The sequence below is a fragment of the Eumetopias jubatus genome, unplaced genomic scaffold (assembly GCF_037043125.1).
Source record: "Eumetopias jubatus isolate StellerSeaLion01/CBP00866 unplaced genomic scaffold, mEumJub1_p1.0 scaffold_3, whole genome shotgun sequence".
Classification (NCBI taxonomy): Eukaryota; Metazoa; Chordata; class Mammalia; order Carnivora; family Otariidae; genus Eumetopias; species Eumetopias jubatus.
Window position 1 is genome coordinate 101,834,923 of NW_028274809.1, and position 18,245 is coordinate 101,853,167.

Here is an 18,245-nt window from a genome sequence, read left to right on the forward strand (position 1 = left end):
CTTCAGTGGTTTGACTGTATGTTTTTAGCAGTTTTATTGAAGTAAAATAGTGTATAGTAAACTATATATATATTTAAAGTATAGTATTTGATAAGTTTAGACATATTTATACATCCATAAAACCATCACCACACTCAGTATAATGAACATACCCGTTACTCCCAAGTTTCCTTGTGCCCTAGTGTAATCCCTTCCACTGTACCACTGGACCCTAGGCAACTGCTGCTCTGCTGTCTGCCACCAGATTACTTTGTGGTTTTTAGAATTTTATATGGATGGAATCATGTAATATATACTCTTTTTTTGACCTAGGTTCTTTGAGCATAATTATTTTGAAACGTGTCCATATTGTTGTGTACATCAGTACTTCTATTTTATTATGTACTAGTATTCCACTTTATTAATATACCACAGGTGAATAAACATGTACCACATGTGAATAAATCCATTTACCTATTAATAGACATTTATTTTGTTTCCAGTGGTTAGCTATAACAAATACAAGTCTTTGTATGGACATTTGCATTTGCCTGGATACTCATAGAGGTGGAGTAGGTTTAAATTTATAAGAAAGTGCCAAACTATTTTCCAGTGTTGTTGTAACACTATATAATGAATGAGAGATCCATTTTTCTCTTGTCTTTGGCAGCAGCTGGTGTTCTGTTGTTTTGTCTCTGTCCTGATGAGTATGTAGTGAAATTGTGTTATGGTTTTAATTTGCACAGGCCTAACGTCTAATGTTGAGCATCTTTTTGTGTGGTTATTTGCAATATGCGTATCTTCTTTGATAAAGTATCTCTTTAAATCTTTTGTCTTTAAATTAGGTTGTTTTGTTTTCTTAATACTGAGTTCTGAGAGTTCTTTATATATTCTGGATACAACTTCTTTATCTGATATATGCTCCCACTCTCCAGTTAGTCTTTTCATTCTCTTAACAGTATCTTTTGAAAAGCAGATGTTTTAATTTTGATGAATTAGAAAATATCAATTTATTCTTTTAAAAGTCATGCTTATGGTGGTTTTTCTAAGAAATATTTGCCCAGGGGCGTCTGGGTGGCTCAGTTGTTGCGGCTGCCTTCGGCTCAGGTCATGATCCCAGGATCCTGGGCTCGAGCCCCACATCGGGCTCCCTGCTCGGTGGGAAGCCTGCTTCTCCCTCTCCCACTCCCCCTGCTTGTGTTCCCTCTCTCGCTGTCTCTCTCTGTCAAATAAATAAATAAAATCTTAAAAAAAAAAAGTATTTGCCCATCCTAAGGCCACCAAGGATTTCTCCTATGCTTTCTTAAGAATTTTTGTGTTTGGTTCTGTAGAGATCTTTGATCCATTTTGAGTTAATTTTTGCCTACAGTACAAGGTATGGATTGATGTGCATTTTTTTTTTGCATATTTTCAGCCATCTTTTGAAATGACTAGCCTTTGTCTAAGGAATTTTTGCAGGCATACCTCAGAGATATTGTGGGTTCCATTCCAGACCACCACAGTAAAGCAAATATTGCAATAAAGCAAATCAAATGAATTTTTTGGTTTCCTAGTGCATATTAAAATTATGTTTGCACTATGCTGTGGTCTATTAAGTGTACAGTAACATTATTTCTAAAAAAAAAAAAAAAATCTTGGGGTGCCTGGGTGGCTAAGTATCTGCCTTCGGCCGAGGTCGTGATCCCAGACTCCTGGGATCAAGCCCCACGTCGGGCTCCCTGCTCAGCAGGAAGTCTGCTTCTCCCTCATTCTCTCTCCGCCCCTCCCTCTGCTTGAATTCTCTCTCTCTCTCATAAATAAAATATTTTTAAAAACCACATAATTAGGTGCGCCTGGGTGGCTCAATTGTTAAGTGTCTGCCTTTGGCTCAGGTCATAGTCCCAGGGTCCTGGGATTGAGCCCCGCATCAGGCTCCCTGCTCAGCGGGAAGCCTGCTTCTCCCTCTCCCATTCCCCCTGCTTGTGTTCCCTCTCTCACTGTGTCTCTCTCTGTCAAATAAATAAAATCTTTAAAAAAAATACTTCATTGCTAAAAAATGCTGGGAGTTGTAATTACTGAGCTTTCAATGAGTTGTAATTACTTCTTACAGATCATTACAACAAATATAATAATAAAGAAAAATGTGAAATATTGAAAGAATTAACCAAATGTGACAGAGAGACATGAAGTGAGCAAATGCTGTTAGAAGAGTGGTACCATAAACTTGCTGGATGCAGGATTGCCACAAACCTTCAATTTGTAAAAACTCGGTAACTGCCAAGCACAATAAAATGATGTGTGCCTGTATATCTTTGTCAAAATTTAGTTGTCCATATATGTGTGGGTCTTATTCTGTACTCTATTTTGTTTCATTCCTCTTTTTATCTTGATCCCAGTACAGTGTCTTGGTTTCTGGAGGTTATAATGAGTCTTAAAATCAGTAGATTTAGTTTCCCATTTTGTGTTTCTTTTCAAAGTTGTTTTCACCTTTTTTTTAAAAAGATTTATTTATTTTGGGGAGTGTGCGTATGTGCTTTTAGGGGGAAGGGGCAGAAGTAGAGTGAGAGAGAGAATCTCAAGCCTCACTGAGTGTGGAAACTGATGCTGGGCTTGATCTCATGACCCTGAGATCGTGACCTGAGCCGAAACCAAGAATCAGACACTTAACCGACTGAGACACCCAGGTGCCTCTCAACTATTTTAAATTCAAATCTTTTCATTTTCTATTCAAGTCTCTCATTTTCATATAAATTGTAGAGTTCGTTTGTCAGTTTCTACAAGCAAGCTTGCTGTGATTTTTATTGAGATTGCCTTGAATCTACAGATCATCTAACCTGTGAACACAGCATATCTCTTCACTATTTTCTTCTTTAATTTCTTTCAGCAGTGTTTTGAAGTTTTCAGTTTCAGTGCTATTATAAATAATATTGTTTTTAAATTATAATTTTTGGTTGTTGCTAGTTTGTGGAAATACAATTAATTTTTATATATTGATGTTACATTTTGCTTTGCTATAAACTCACTTATTAGTTCTAGCAGCTTTTTTTGTAGATTTCTTCAGATTCTCTATGTAGAAGGTTCAGTCATCTGCAAATATTGATAGTTTTCCTTCTTCCCTTCTAATCTGTGACTTGTATTTCTTTTTTTTTGCCTAGTTGCTCTGGCTCACACCTCCAGTACAATTCTGAATAGCAGTGATGAGAGCTGATAGATATCCTTGTTTTTGTTTTTAAATTTTAAAAAATATTTATTTATTTGAGAGAGTTGGGGGAAGGGAGCGAACATAGGAGCACGGGGAGGGGCAGAGGGAGAGAGAGAAGCAGACTGCATGCCAAGTAGGTAGCCCATGAGGGGCTCGATCCCAGGACCCTGAGATCGCGACCTGAGCTGAAGGCCACCGCTTAACTGACTGAGCCACCCAGGCACCCCAGATATCCTTGTTTTGTTCCTGATTTTAGCCACAAAGCATTCCATTTTTCAGTGTTAAGTATGATGTTAACTGTGTTTTCCACAGATGTCCTTTATCAGGTCAAGGAAGATTTGTTTGTCCCTTCCTTTGATTCTCTACCACCCATTTCATCTTTCTTGTTACTTTCTTTTTTTTAAATTTTTTTTAAAGATTTTATTTATTTATTTGAGAGAGAGAGAATGAGAGAGAGCATGAGAGGGAGAAGGGTCAGAGGGAGAAGCAGACTCCCTGTAGGGAGCCCGATGCGGGACTCGATCCCAGGACTCCAGGATCATGACCTGAGCCGAAGGCAGTCGCTTATCCAACTGAGCCACCCAGGCGCCCCTCTTGTTACTTTCTAGCTACTGCTGAGCCATGTCATTTGTCTCTTTCTGTGACAGCCTAAACTCTTTGATCTATATTTATGATGATGGAAAAATAAACTGTTTGCCATTTTGTCCTTTGAAGTTAAAAGTCAGAAAGAACGTGTTTACTTTTGCTAAACAGAAAACATTGTTTTCCCTCTCTCACTGTGTCTCTGTCAAATAAATAAAATCTTTAAAAAAAATTAATAGAATTCTAAATAGAAAACAATTTTATCCCACAGTTTTAATTTACTAATCATTATGTGAATATGCCCAAGTGCTTTTTCTGTCTCTTAACTATATGTGTCCATAGTTTTTATAGCTTGAATATCACCATATATATTCAAGTCTTTTTGACTTAATATGTACAGATTTTTAATGTGTGTAGACATAAAAAGATTTATCATAATTTTAGGTCTTTCAGAATGTTTAAATTTGTATTAGTGCATTTGGTATAAAAGACAACATTTTTGTAGATCATAATCTTTTTTTATTTTATTATTATTTTTTAAAGATTTTATTTATTTTATTTATTTATTTCTGACAGAGAGAGACAGCGAGAGAGGGAACACAAGCTGGGGAGTGGGAGAGAGAGAAGCAGACTTCACGCTGAGCAGGGATCCCGAGTGGGGCTCGATCCCAGGACCCTGGGACCATGACCTGAGCCGAAGGCAGATGCTTAACGACTGAGCCACCCAGGCGCCCCCCATAATCTTTTTTTTTTTTTTTTTTAAGAGATGGCCTCGTTTCCCCTGAAAGCAGTTATGTATACATGTATATCAATTTTACTGAAACACTTCTCAGATGAAAAAGGAAAGCTATAATGGAGAATTTTGTTTGAACTTTTGTTTCTAAAACATCATGGAAGGTAGCGTATTTTTTTTTCCACAAAGTTAGAATTTTCAAGTAATAAAATTCTCCAAAAATCAAACAGAATTATTGCTTTATGAAATGAAAGTAAATGTGGAAAGAAGTGTGAATATATTTAGTATATTAGTAACTAAATCTTGTACCTGAAGATACCATTTTATGGAGAAGTCTCAAGAGTTCATTAGACAGTTCATTTGTGCTTTAGGTCTGAAGTCTTTAAGTCACCCAAGAAAGTAACTCAATACTAAGGAAACTGAATAGTGGGAACAGTGTTGAGATTCTAAGTTAAGTATTTCAGACCTAAGATTCTAAGATGTACAAAATCAGAATAGCCCAGAATATATAATTAATTTCTTACACTTTTCATTTGGTCACTTTAAGGAATACTTATTCACTGCCCAGCATTCTGTAAGACATGGGATTGAAGGTTATGGAGGGAAATAGAATGTTAATTATGTTAGAGCCAGTCTCTGCCTACTTGGCATTTATGGCTTCTTATGAAGGATGCTTGCAGGAGGGCTACACAAATAAAATATTTTATGCTAGAATGAGTTCTATAAGAGTAAGGATTTGTGATTTCCCCCCCATTGATGTATGCCAAGGGCCTACATCAGTGCCTGGCACAATTTAACAAATATTTGCTGAATGATTGAATGAACATATGACTGAATCTACTGGTAATCTGCTTAGAAATTATTTCGGGGGTGCTTGGGTGGCACACACAGTTGGTAGAACATGCAACTCTTGATCTCAGGTTGGGCGTTTGAGCCCCACATTGGGCAGAGAAATTACTTTAAAAAAATAAAATAGTTTATTTTAAAAAAATTATTCCTAACGTTTTTTAATGGGAAGGATATTTTTCGGGTACATGACTATAAAACTCAGTCTATTCTTTTAAGGTTTTTTTTTTCCTTCAAGAAATATTTTTTATTAAGTTTTTATTTTAATTCCAGTTAGTTAACATACAGTGTATATTAGTTTTAGGTGTACAAAATAGTGATTTAACAATTCCATACATCACCCAGTGCTCATCACAGGAAGTGCACTCCTTAATTCCCATCACCTATTTCCCCCATCTCACCTAACTCCCCTTTGATAATCATCACTTTGTTCTCTGTAATTAAGAGTCTGTTTCTTGATTTGTCTTTCTCTTTTTTTCCCTTTGCTCATTTGTTTTGTTTCTTAAATTCCACATATGAGTGAAATCATATACTATTTGTCTTTTCTCTGATTTATTTTGCTTAGGATTATACTCTCTAGCTTCATCTATGTTGTTGCAAATGGCAAGATTTCATTTTTTTATGGCTGAATAATATTCCAGTGTGTGTGTATGTGTGTGTGTGTGTGTATGTGTGTGTGTGTGTGTGTATGTGTGTTACCTCTTCTTCATCCATTTGTCAATCTGTGGACACCTGAGCTACTTCCATAATTTGGCTAGTGTAAGTAATGCTCCTATAAGCATAAGGGTGCATATATCCCTTTGAATTAGTGTTTTTCTATTCTTTGGGTAAATACCCAGTAGTGTGATTGCTGGATTGTAGGCCAGTTGTATTTTTAACTTTTTGAGGAACCTCCATACTGTTTTCCACAGTGGCTACAACAGTTTGCATTGCCACTAACAGTGTATGAGTGTTCCTTTTTCTCCACATTCTCACCAATACCTGTTGTTTCTTGTGTTGTTGATCTTAACCACTCTGACAGATGTGTGGTGATATCTCATTGTAGTTTTGATTTGCATTTCCTTTATGATAAAGTGATGATGAGCATCTTTTCATGTGTCTGTTGGCCATTTATATGTCTTCTTTGAAGAAATGTCTGTTCTCTTCAAGAAATATTTTTAAAAATTTAAAGATTACTATTGAATTTTTTCTCAAAGGTTAGAGCATAACATCAAATAATCAAATAAAGTTATTTAAAGCTCTTAATTAGTAGTGTGTAAACTAGTAAGGTTTTATTGTAAGTTATGGGAGGCCAACATCTTGTGACAATCCACATTTAAGAGTGTTGAATATTTAGAATAGGTAGTGCATTTCTGTAGTTGGTCTTAGCAATGCAGATTTATCTTTTTAAAGTTAGTTAACGTTATCTTTTTTTTTTAAAGATTTTATTTATTTATTCATGACAGAGAGAGAGAGAGAGAGAGAGGCAGAGGGAGAAGCAGGCTCCCAAGGAGCAGGGAGCCTGATGCGGGACTCGATCCCAGGACCCCGGGATCATGACCTGAGCCGAAGGCAGACGCTTAACGACTGAGCCACCCAGGCGCCCTAGTTAACGTTATCTTAAATACTTTCTGCCCATTATTGTTAGTGACTTGAGGTTGAGAAGAACATTTTGGTATTAATAGCTACTTGAGGTTGTATATAAAGCTTTGTTGTGCAGTTTAAAAAGGCGCCTGGGTGGCTCAGTTGGTTAAGCTTCTGACTTGATTTCTGCTCAGATCGTGTTCTCAAGGTTGTGAGATTGAGCCCCAAGGTGGGCTGTGTGCTGTGTGGGGAGTCTGCTTGAGATTCTCTCCCTCTCTCTCCCGTCCCTCCCTCCATTTGTGTGCTCGCTCGCTCTCTCTAAAATAAATAAAAAGTCTTTAAAAATAAAAAATTAAAACATATAAATCTGAAAAAAATTTTATTCATGAACATAAATATAAGGAATATGAGATTGTGAGGATAGAGGGTAGGTACATTTATTCCAAGAACATTTGCATATGTTAATTGTAATTATCTACTGTCTTATTATGAGTGCTTTTTGTTTGAATATTTCCTACCTAGGGTAGCCACGTTTAGGTTTCTCTGGTCTGTAAAGAACAGTGGCTTTTAACCTTACTTATAATCTACTAAACCTGTTTAAACATGGAACCAGTAGATGGGTTACTTTCAGGATATGTTTATCTAAGTATGCTGTCCAAGAGTAGATTTGGGTAGTCCCTAAAAACATGTGACTCAGTTTTCTAAATAACTACATATCTGTGGAAAGGGTACTGAGTGTTCTGTTTGTTTGTTTTTGCCAGACATGGAAGTAATACCCAATAGAGTATTTGCTTAATGTTAATAATTAATTTTCAAAATATTGAAAAGTGCTGTTTGCACTTCACTTTGTAAATAATATTCACAATAAAATTATAATATTTAAAGCATAAAGGGCAGCTGGCTGGCTCAGTAAGAAGAGCATGTGACTCTTGATCTTGGAATTGTGAGTTCGAGTCCCATGTTGGCTGTAGAGATTACATACATAAATAAATAAACTTTAAAAAAAGGATGATAAATAAATAAAGCTGTCCTTAGAAAGCAATTAGAGAGTTGTGTGAGATAACATAAACTAGACTATGTTGAGTAGTCATCAAGGAGAAAAGTAATTAAAGAGTTTTTAAAAATGGATATTCTTTCTTTGTTCATATAGTCTCCTTCAATGACTTTTTGGAAGTTTCTATGTAGCATGGAGGATGATCAGAAGAGCCCCCTAGAAATATTTGATATTTTGCTCAGCTGGGACTTCAAACAGTTATGTTCTCTTAGCATCTCTAAAAGAACATTTTGCTCTTGTAAGTGAATAGAAGAAGTTTGAAGTGCTCTAGGAAAAGGTGTCTCTTCTGAGAAAAGCAGACACTTATCTGCCAGCCAGATGTCATATATTAAGATGCTCATAACCTTTCAGGAGTGTGTTTTCAAGATGTAATGGAAATTCTGACTAGACTTATTTGGCTTATTGTTATCTTATTTCTTATCACTTATGGGCAGTTAGGTTGTCACTGGCATAATTGTGCCATTTGTCAAGTGGTATGTATCGTTAAGGTAGATAATTTTCAAGACTATGGAAGAATCTCATATGAAAGTATCTGGGTGAGTTACACAGAAATTTCATTGAAACAAAAAAAAAGAAAAAAAATTTCAGTTAAAACCATTAATCTAGGTTCAAGTGCAAGTGTCAAAAGTAAATGTGCCAGTAAATGGGGAAGACTGATTTTGGTAGAATATCTTTGGTATCTTGTCATTCCTGTACCACTCTTTGACATTGGGATATCTTTGTAACATCAACCAGTGTTCTTTTTTTGGTAGCTCCCCCTACTGTTAAAACTAATTTGCTGATTCTGCTGTTACTTATGAATTTCTTAGGTCTTTGCCCACTTTCTTTGTCTGGACCACTCACCCCAGGTGAAGGGAAGGCAGGGTTGGGGAGAAGAGAAATACATATATCCATTAGAAGCAAGAGTGGAACATGCACAAAGAGATGATTGTGTGTGTGTTGCTTCGTGTTTTCTTTTTTCTTTTTGGCTTTACAGTAAGTCTTTGTATTAGAGAGAATCCATTTATATTTTTGATGCTTTTAATCAGTAAGTTTATAGTCTTTGTAGTAGTTCTATTTGAAGGTTCTTTCTATTTTTTGCTTTTTTTTTTTTTTTTTAAGTAAGCTCCACAGTGCAGGGCTTGAACTCATGACCCTGAGATCAAGACCTGAGCTGAGATCAAGAGTCAGACACTTAACCCAGGTGCCTCATTGTTTCATATTTTCTATCTCTGGTGAATATTTTTTGATTGAGTAGTACCATTGTGAAACGTGTATTAGTTTTCTGTTGATGTGTAATGAATAACCTCAAATTTGGCAGTTTAAAACAACACATTTATTTTCCTCCACTTTCTGTGGGTCAGGAGGATGGACGCAGCTTGGTTGCATTTCACATAGTTGCAGTCTAGATGTTGACTGAACTTTGGGAGCCTGGGTTCTTTTCCAAGCTCATGTGATTGTTGATGAATACAATCAAATGTCGGGCTGAGGTCTTCAGTTTTTTGCTGGCTGTCAGCTCCTAGAGGCCCCTTTCACAGGTCATTTCACAACGTGGCAGACCATGTCTTTAAAGCCAGCAGTAGAATTTCTTTTACTTCAGGAAGTTCCCAATTTTTTAAGGGCTTCCACCTAAGTCAGGCCCACCAAGGGTACTCTTTATTTTGATTTACTCAGTTGACTTGGGACTTTAATCACATCTGCAAAATCCTCACCCTTCACCTAATTGTGGAAGGAAAAATCTCATCAAATTTCTTAAGTCTTTCCCACACTGAAGTAGAGGGTATCGTACTGTGTTACCTGTTTGATTAGTTAAGGATAAGAAAAATAAAAGTTTTAAAATAACGTTCACCTATTCCTTCTTTTTAACATTTTTTTTTATTAAGTTCAGTTAGTCAACATGTAGTACATCATAGTTTAAGGTGTGTAGTGTTCAATGGTTCATTAGTTACATATAACACCCAGTGCTCATCACATCATGTCTATTCCTTTTTTGATACTTTTCTTTATGTAGATTTGAGTTTTGACGTCTATTATTTTACTTACCTCTAAAGAACTTCTAAAATAATCTTACAAGGCTGGTCCACTGGCAACAAATCCTTCCCCTCTTTTTTTGTCTGAGAAACTGTTTATTTCTTTCTCTTTTGAAAGACGATTTGTAGGATATAGAATTCTAGGTCTTGAGGGGTTTTTTCCCCACAACATTTTAAATATCTCACTTTAGTTTCTTCTTGTTTGCATGCTTAAGTAGTCAGATCTATTTTTATATTTGCTCCTCAATAAGTAAGCTGTTTTTTTCCTCTGACTTCTTTCAGGATTTTTAAATCTTTGATTTGTAGTTTTAAAGTGATATGTTTAGGTATAGGTGGTTTTTTTGACATTTTTCCTTCTTGGTGTTCTTGGAGCTTTTTGGATCTGTGGTTTGATGTCTGACATTAATTTGGGGAAACTCTCAGTCATTATTGATTGTTTCAAATATGTTTTCTTTTCTTCCCCTCTATTCTTTTCATATATCTGTGTTACACCTTTTTTTGTCCCACAGAGTTTAGGTGTTCTGGTTTTTTTGTTTTTTGTTTTTTTCAGTCTTTGTTCCTTTTGCTTTTGCTTTTTGATGATTCTTTTGATATATCCTCTAGCTCAGAGATTCTTTCCTCTGTTGTGCCCAATACATGTCTATCAGAAAGCATTCTTCATATGTCTTACAGTGTTCTTTACCTATAACATTTCTTTTTGGTTCTTTCTCAAGATTTCCATTTCTGTGCTCACATTGCCCATCTGTTCCTGCATGCTGTCTACAATATCCATTAGAGCTTTAGCATATTGATCATAGTTGTTTTAAATTCTGTGTGTGATAATTCCAACATCCCTTTCATGTCTGGTTCTGATGCTTGCTTTTTCCTTTCAAATTGTGCTTTTTTGCCTTTTTTAGTATGCCTTCTAATTTTTTTTTTAAGATTTTATTTTTAAGTAACCTTTACACCCAATGTGGGGCTCGAACTTACAACGCCGAGATCAAGAGTCTCATGCTCTACTGACAGTAGGCCAGGCACTGCTATAAATTTTTCTTGATAGGCAGGCATGATGTTGTGTTAAGAGGAACTGATGTAAATAGCCCTTTAGTAGTGTAGGGAGGAAAAGCATTCTGTAATCCTCTGGTTAAGCCTCAATATTTTAGTGAACCAATGCCTCTGGACTATGAATGTCACAGGGTTTCTCAGGTTTTTTTCCCCCTTTTAGATGGGACAGAGTGGCTAAAGTGGTCTGGAGTTGGTTATTTCCATTCTCCCACTGGAAGGCTAGAGTCAGTTGGAGTTGAGTATTTTCTTTGCCCCAGGTCACTTAGGTTCTGGTTAACTGATTTCTCCTAAGGACAGGTGTTATTAAGAAGAACAGGGTGCTCTGGTGTATTTAGTAATTGTCTTTGTGTGTGTGTGTGTGTATTATGTATGTCCATCCCCGGCGGAAAGCTTAAGGCTACTTTTCTCCATATTTACTGTGGGAATCTAGTTGGATTCCTGAATTCAACCTCAGAATATTGTGGGAGTCCTACTAGGACTGGGCCCCCTGGAGTTTTTAACTTTCAGCATTGTCCACATTGAGCCTCCTGCAGTTCGCCAGTTACAGTTCAGATTTTCCTAATCGTGTACTGGCTCCCCTGATGGTTTCTGTTTGTGAATCTCTCCTTTGAGACCCTATGTATTTGCCTGTCTCTTCAGTCTTGGGGGCAGCGGTTTGCCCTGTGTCTTCTCCCTCTCATGAATCCAAGCAGCCTTGGTGATTTTCCAGTCTGTTCTACTTTTTACTTGTTAAAGTGGAGTGGAGACTTGCAAACTCTTAACATGTGGAACCAGAAACCACCGATCCCTGTCTTTTAATTGGTGAATCTTACTTGGCTAGCCCCTCTTTGTCAACTGCTAAAGCTGTTTTCCTTATACAATTCTCATACTTGTGTAGCACTGACTTTTACTTTTAGCTTTAATCCTTTTGACGAACAGTCTGTGATGTCACCTGCAGTTATTGAATACCACTGATTTGAACTGGTGTTTCTTTTTATTATTTTTTGCTTACTCATTATTCAAATTTCTTACTACTTATTTAAAAATTCTGTATACTTGTGTTTCTAATATATTTTATTTCCTCTCTTTAAGTGTCTTTAAGAGGGAAGTTTTGTGGATTTTAAACTTTGAATCCTTGAGTGTCTGAAAATATCTTTACCTTTATTCTCCCATATGAATTCTAATTTTTTTGGTATGTAATTCTGTGTTTCATATAATTTTCAGAACTTCAAAGCTACATCTTCATTGCCTTTACCCCCCTCCCTATCCCCCCTATTCATTGCCTTTTAACTTCCAAGTATTGCTGATATCAGTGTATTATCTGTTCAGATTTTATAGGCAATGTCATTTTTTCCCTCTTAGGTTAAAAATTGAGAAGCAAAGATCTGTAGCCTTATGTTTTCTATTTTGTTTTTGTTTTCTTGAGAATAATAAGAATAATCCTATTAGAATTAGTTTAAATTTGAGGATAGTTAAAGAGTATTATTGTATTTAAAAAAATTGAACAAGCTTCCATGTTTCCCCCATATCTTAAGTTTAGTAAAAGTAAGGGTCCTTTAGAGGTAAATAGTCTTCCCTCCTGTTGCTGTTCTACAGTGTTTTTAAATATTTGCATCAGTGAGTAATGTCCAACTTTCTAAGGTAGCATATTCTCCTACCCCTTTTTTGGCTATTTCCAAATTTATATATTTTGAATTGGATTATGACTTCCTGAACAATTTGTGTATTTTCTTCTCAGTGGAACAGTTCAAAATAAAGCTCTTCCAGGCAGTTTGAATTTTAGTTTAAATGATAAATTATATACAGTATCTTTTTTTTATAGCTACAATTTTTATTGGTGTTTCAAAAGTTATAACTGCTTTTTACTTGTGTTAGTTGAAGATTATATAATAACCTTGGTGTTTTAAACTGCTAAGTATCTTCAACTGTTTTTTTATTTAGTGAATTTTTTTTCAACTTAGACCGAGTGTGGACAGTAATGACCTCGCGTTTCCGATTGCCTGCTGGCAGAACCTACAATGTACGAGCATCAGAGTTGGCCCGAGACAGACAGCATACGGAGGTGGTTTGCAACATCCTTCTTCTGGATAACACTGTACAAGCTTTCAAAGTTAATGTAAGTATTTTATGTCTTTTTTTCTTTTAATAATTTCTGAGTTTAGATTATATTTTAAAACTATAATTGTAGTACAGTTTGAAAAGCCTTATTCAATGAAGAAAGTCTTTTTAGTATGGGTTTTTAAGCTTCTAGTATAAGTTCTCATTTAAACTGGGTCTTTCAGGGCGCCTGGGTGGCTCAGTTGGTTAAGCAACTGCCTTCGGCTCAGGTCATGATCCTGGAGTCCCGGGATCGAGTCCTACATCGGACTACCTGCTCAGCGGGGAGTCTGCTTCTCCCTCTGACCCTCCCCCCTCTCATGCTCTCTCTCTCTCTCAAATAAATAAATAAAATCTTAAAAATAAATAAATAAAAAAATAAACTGGGTCTTTCAGGGGGTGTTTGGGTAGCTCAGTTGTTAGGTGTCTGCCTTTGGCTCAAGTCATGATCCTAGGGTCCTGGGATTGAGCCCCTCATCGGGCTCCCTGATTGACGGGAGGCCTGCTTCTCCCTCTCCCACTCCCCCTGCTTGTGTTCCTGCTCTTGCTATCTCTTTCTCTGTCAAATAAATAAATAAAATCTTAAAAAAAGAGAGAGAGACTTAAATTAAAATAGATAAATAAATAAAAATAAATTGGATCTTTCAAGAAGTTGACAGATGAACAGTGCATTATGATTAGTGGAGCAGATCAATATATGTGGGTGGTTTTTATAAATGTGCTTGAGGTGCTTGAAAGGAATTTGTTCTCCTAAATAATTTATACATCTTGTTTGTAATCTTTCTTGTATTGTCTGTGAATAAAACTTGCTAAACAAAGATAAAGGATAGTCCTGATCTTATCTGAGTCTTGTCTGAAATATTTATTCAACAAATATTTGTTCATCCTATTTGTATCTATCTTTATTTGCTTAACATTATTGGGAGTTTCACCCTGTGGTATGCTAATAGTTGTTCGTTCATTTTCATTGCTGTATAGTACTCTAGTGTATGAATACACCACAATTTACTTAATCATTTTTTTGTCTCCATTTACTTGTCCAGTTTACTATTGGTGTATATTTGGATTTTTTTCTACTTTGGGCTCGTCAGTAACATAACTGTGAACATTCCAAGACAAGGAACACACCCTTGTTGTACACCTTAAACTTACACAATGTCATATGTCAATTATATGTCAGTAAAGTTGGGGAAAATAAAATATTAATCTTTCTTTTACCAGTTTCTTAAGCTTAAAATTTTCTGTATTACCATATAACACGATTGCTAATTTATTTTTTTTTACTGAAACTCCAGGCCATTTCACATTGGAAAAGGGACTGCAGAGTAGTACCTTTAAGGGTATTATCTGACATACCCAACTAATGTGCTTTTCCAAAATGTTAAGCTTTAATTTTTTTTTTTTGTATTCTGTCATCTGTTAATAGATAGGTAATGTAGGTTGTTAACAAGGGATAATACTCAGTGAAGAGAATTCTTCATAAAAAATTTTTAGTTAATGGAAACTCATGTTTTAGGAATTGATACAAGAAAATAAGCCCCTTTTCCTGTTTTTGACTCATTAAAATTCTTTTGGGGGGTTTAATAATTCTTAATACTAGTTATTATTTACTTTTCATTTTAACTTACAGTTTTGTATTTTTTTAAAATATTTCGGACGGATTTGCTGTGTTTCCCATCTAGCAAGATATTTTCTGTTGGGCACTTTAGTTAATAATGGAATGTTGTATTTTTCAATATAGTAAACAGTGTATGAATTGCTCTTTTAGAGAGACATTTAATATATTTATGGGTTTTTATTTATTATATATATTTAAATATCAGTTCTAATACAATTGAGTGCATTACTACTAGAATGATAAATATTATATGATACTAGAAACTTTCTCTACCATTACTTCAGGTCATCAACAAACTTAAGAGGAACAGTATGAGAAATTGACTGTTGGATAAGTAGTGTATTTATTCCTCTCGGTTTTTGGACCCAAGTCATTCAGAATGTCCGAGTTGCTTTGTACTTTTGTGTAGATGCTGCATATTTTAATCTGTGTATGGCTCTCTGGTTATGCCATTTACAATCTGTATAGCATTATGTAATCTAGCCTTCACATTAAGAGGGGAGTTCGCATCTCTGGTATTCTCTGTGTCCACTAAGTACCATTAAGTATCAGAAGTACCCACTGTGGGCAGCTCCTAGTTTCACCAGCATCTCTCTCTTCACTGGGAAGGAGAACTGCTCAGTTTCCTCTGGAGATTACCATGCAGTGATTTGTAACATCTTAGCTTTTGGAATCATTCCCTTCCCTGAAAGATTTCTGTACCAGAAATGAAATGTTTATTGTTGCCAAAGTCTGCTTTTTTTCCATCTGGTATTCATCTCATCAAAACCTTTTCTATAATATTTTCCTGGGAGAAAGTGATGTAATAAAGGAGTTGATATAACCTCATTAGTTCCTTTTTTTCTTTCTCTGTTGTAGACACAGGATTGAGATAAGCCTATTAGCATTGCTTCAGTTTGAAGTTCTGTTTTCACTGTGGTTTTGGCACAACCATTTATTTTACTGTAGCCAGCCTATGGAGTGTGTTTTTTTCTCTCATGTCCTTGAGTTAATTGTCAATCACTAAAAACATGTTTCCATTAAATATCTCAGCTAGAAGACTCAAGGGCTGGAGGCTAGAATCATTTGAAGGTTTATTCACTCATATGACTATTATCTGAGACCTTAGCTGAGGCTTAAACACCTATATGATCTGTTTATGTGCCCTGGGCTTCTTCACAGCACAATGGCTGTATTCCAAAGGTGAGCATCCATAGAGAGAGTGGGAGCCAGGCTGTAGCCATATTGCCTTTTGTGATCTGGCTTTGGAAGTCATATAATACCACTTCCATCACATTCTGTTTGTCAGTGCTATCACAAGGTCATACTCAGGATCAGTGGAAGGGAAATTTATTCAGCACACATTATTCAGTGTACAGTTCCTTTTTTTTTTTTTTTAAGATTTTATTTATTTGACAGAGTGAGAGAGCACAAGCAGGGAGAGCAGCAGAGGGAGAGGGAGAAGCAGGCTCTCCATTGAGCAGGGAGCCCGATGCGGGACTCAGTCCCAGGACCCTGGGATCATGACCTGAGCCAGAGGTAGACGCTTAACCAGCTGAGCCACCCAGGCGCCCCTCAGTGTACAATTTTAAGGTGCTTCATAGATAACGCTGTTTATAGAGACAGGGAACAAAGCTTATGCATTCAGGAATTTCTTTTCTTTCTTTTTTTTGGCTTTTATTTTTGTCCACATTGAATTTTCCCTCAGTTTACTTTTTTAATTTTTTAAAAATTTTTATGTTAGGTAGACTCCATGCCTAACATGGGGCTTGAACTCAAGACCCTGAGATCAAGTCACATGCTCTACCAATTGAACTTGCCAGGGGCTCCTCCCTCAGTTTACTTTTTGGAAATAAAATTATCTTAAAAGTACTAAAGCTGTTCTCTAAAGTGTTTTCTTTGTTACCTATTTTTATGTACTTAAGAAAAACTGATAATTTTTTTTTTCAAAGATTTTATTTATTTATTTGAGAGAAAGAATGAGAGAGAGAGAGAGAGCACATAAGAGAGGGGAGGGTCAGAGGGAGAAGCAGACTCCCTGCCGAGCAGGGAGCCCGATGCGGGACTTGATCCCGGGACTCCAGGATCATGACCTGAGCTGAAGGCAGTCGCTTAACCAACTGAGCCACCCAGGCGCCCCCTGATAATTTTTTAATGATACCAGTACCTCAGTTGTTAACAAAAGATACCATAAATCATAGATTTTGTTTTCTCTTGAAATAAGGTGAAATTCAATTAATACATATTTTAGTTACGTGATAATTTGGGTTGATGAATATTTAATTGGCTGAACCTTATACTTTTTTTGTCTGTTAAATAATATGTTAACATTTATTATTATTATTTAGTAGTATAAACCAAGTTACAAAGGTAGGGTTAGCAGGTGGATATGGATTGAGGTGGGAAACTAAGAGTATAAGGATGGTGAATTTAGCTAAATGTACTTACTTGTTTTTGTTTTGTTTTGTTTTAGGGAGAGAGAGCAAGCATGAGTGAGGAGGTCGGGGCAGAGGGAGAGGGAGAGAGAATTCCAAGCAGGCTTCATGCCCAGGGTGGAGCCCAAAACAGGCCTGATCTTATGACCCCGAGATCAGGACCTGAGCCCAAATCAAGAGTCTGATGCCCAACTGACTGAGCCACCCAGGTGCCCTGAGAGAGAATCTTAAGCAGGCTCCACGCCCAGCCCAGGATCTTAATGACCCTGAGATCATGACCTGAGTTGAAATCAAGAGTCGGACGCCCAACCGACTGAGCCACCCAGGCACCATTACTTATTTGTAATCACTCTATAGTCATATATTTGTAAAGGAGGATAGAATTTTAGGGATATTTTTTCCCCTGATTATTGTTCCATTGACTTTACATATTGTATATGTGAGAAAATAAGTTTAGAGTCATTAGGTTACTTACCAAAGCAATTACAGAGCCAGGAGAATGTGTGTGTGTGTGTGTGTGTGTGTGTGTGTGAGAGAGAGAGAGAGAGAGAGAGAGAGAACGTCTGTTAGCACTTCTTGTCAACATTTTAACTATTTTATTAAGTGTCATTTTCCAGCCCTACTTAAATTTGATATGTTAGTTCCTTTAAAAATACTCTCATTTACATGTCACTCAAATTCCCTCAGAAGTGTTTTGTTTTACATATATTGGTTTATTCATGTATACAATTTAAGATTTTTTTAAAGATTGGGGTGCCTGGGTGGCTCAGTCATTAAGCGTCTGCCTTCGGCTCAGGTCATGATCTGGGATCGAGCCCCGCATCGGGCTCCCTGCTCTGTGGGAAGCCTGCTTCTCCCTCCCCCACTCCCCCTGCTTGTGTTCCTTCTCTCACTGTGTCTCTCTCTGTCAAATAAAATCTTTAAAAACAAAAAAAAGTTTTTAAAGATTTATTTATTTTAGAGAGAGAGAGCACACAAGCAAAGAGGGGGGGGGGGGGAGAGAGAATATTAAGCAGACTCCATGCTGAGCCTGACTCGGGGCTCAATCTCACAACCGACCCTGAGATCACGACCCCAACCAAAACCAAGAGTTGGAGGCTTAACCAGCTGTACCACCCAGGCACCCCAAGATTTTTTTTTTAATTT

At 36.5% G+C, this 18,245-nt stretch overlaps 1 protein-coding gene across 1 annotated transcript in view; it reads left to right on the plus strand.

Moving 5' to 3' along the window:
* PTPN4 (protein tyrosine phosphatase non-receptor type 4) overlaps nucleotides 1-18,245 on the plus strand; it is a 221,620-nt gene that overhangs the window by 24,599 nt on the left and 178,776 nt on the right. Inside the window, exon 2 of the mRNA XM_028101288.2 lies at nucleotides 12,932-13,086. Coding sequence (XP_027957089.1) covers nucleotides 12,949-13,086 — 138 coding nt within the window. The 5' untranslated portion in view covers nucleotides 12,932-12,948. The remainder of the gene's footprint in view (nucleotides 1-12,931; nucleotides 13,087-18,245) is intronic.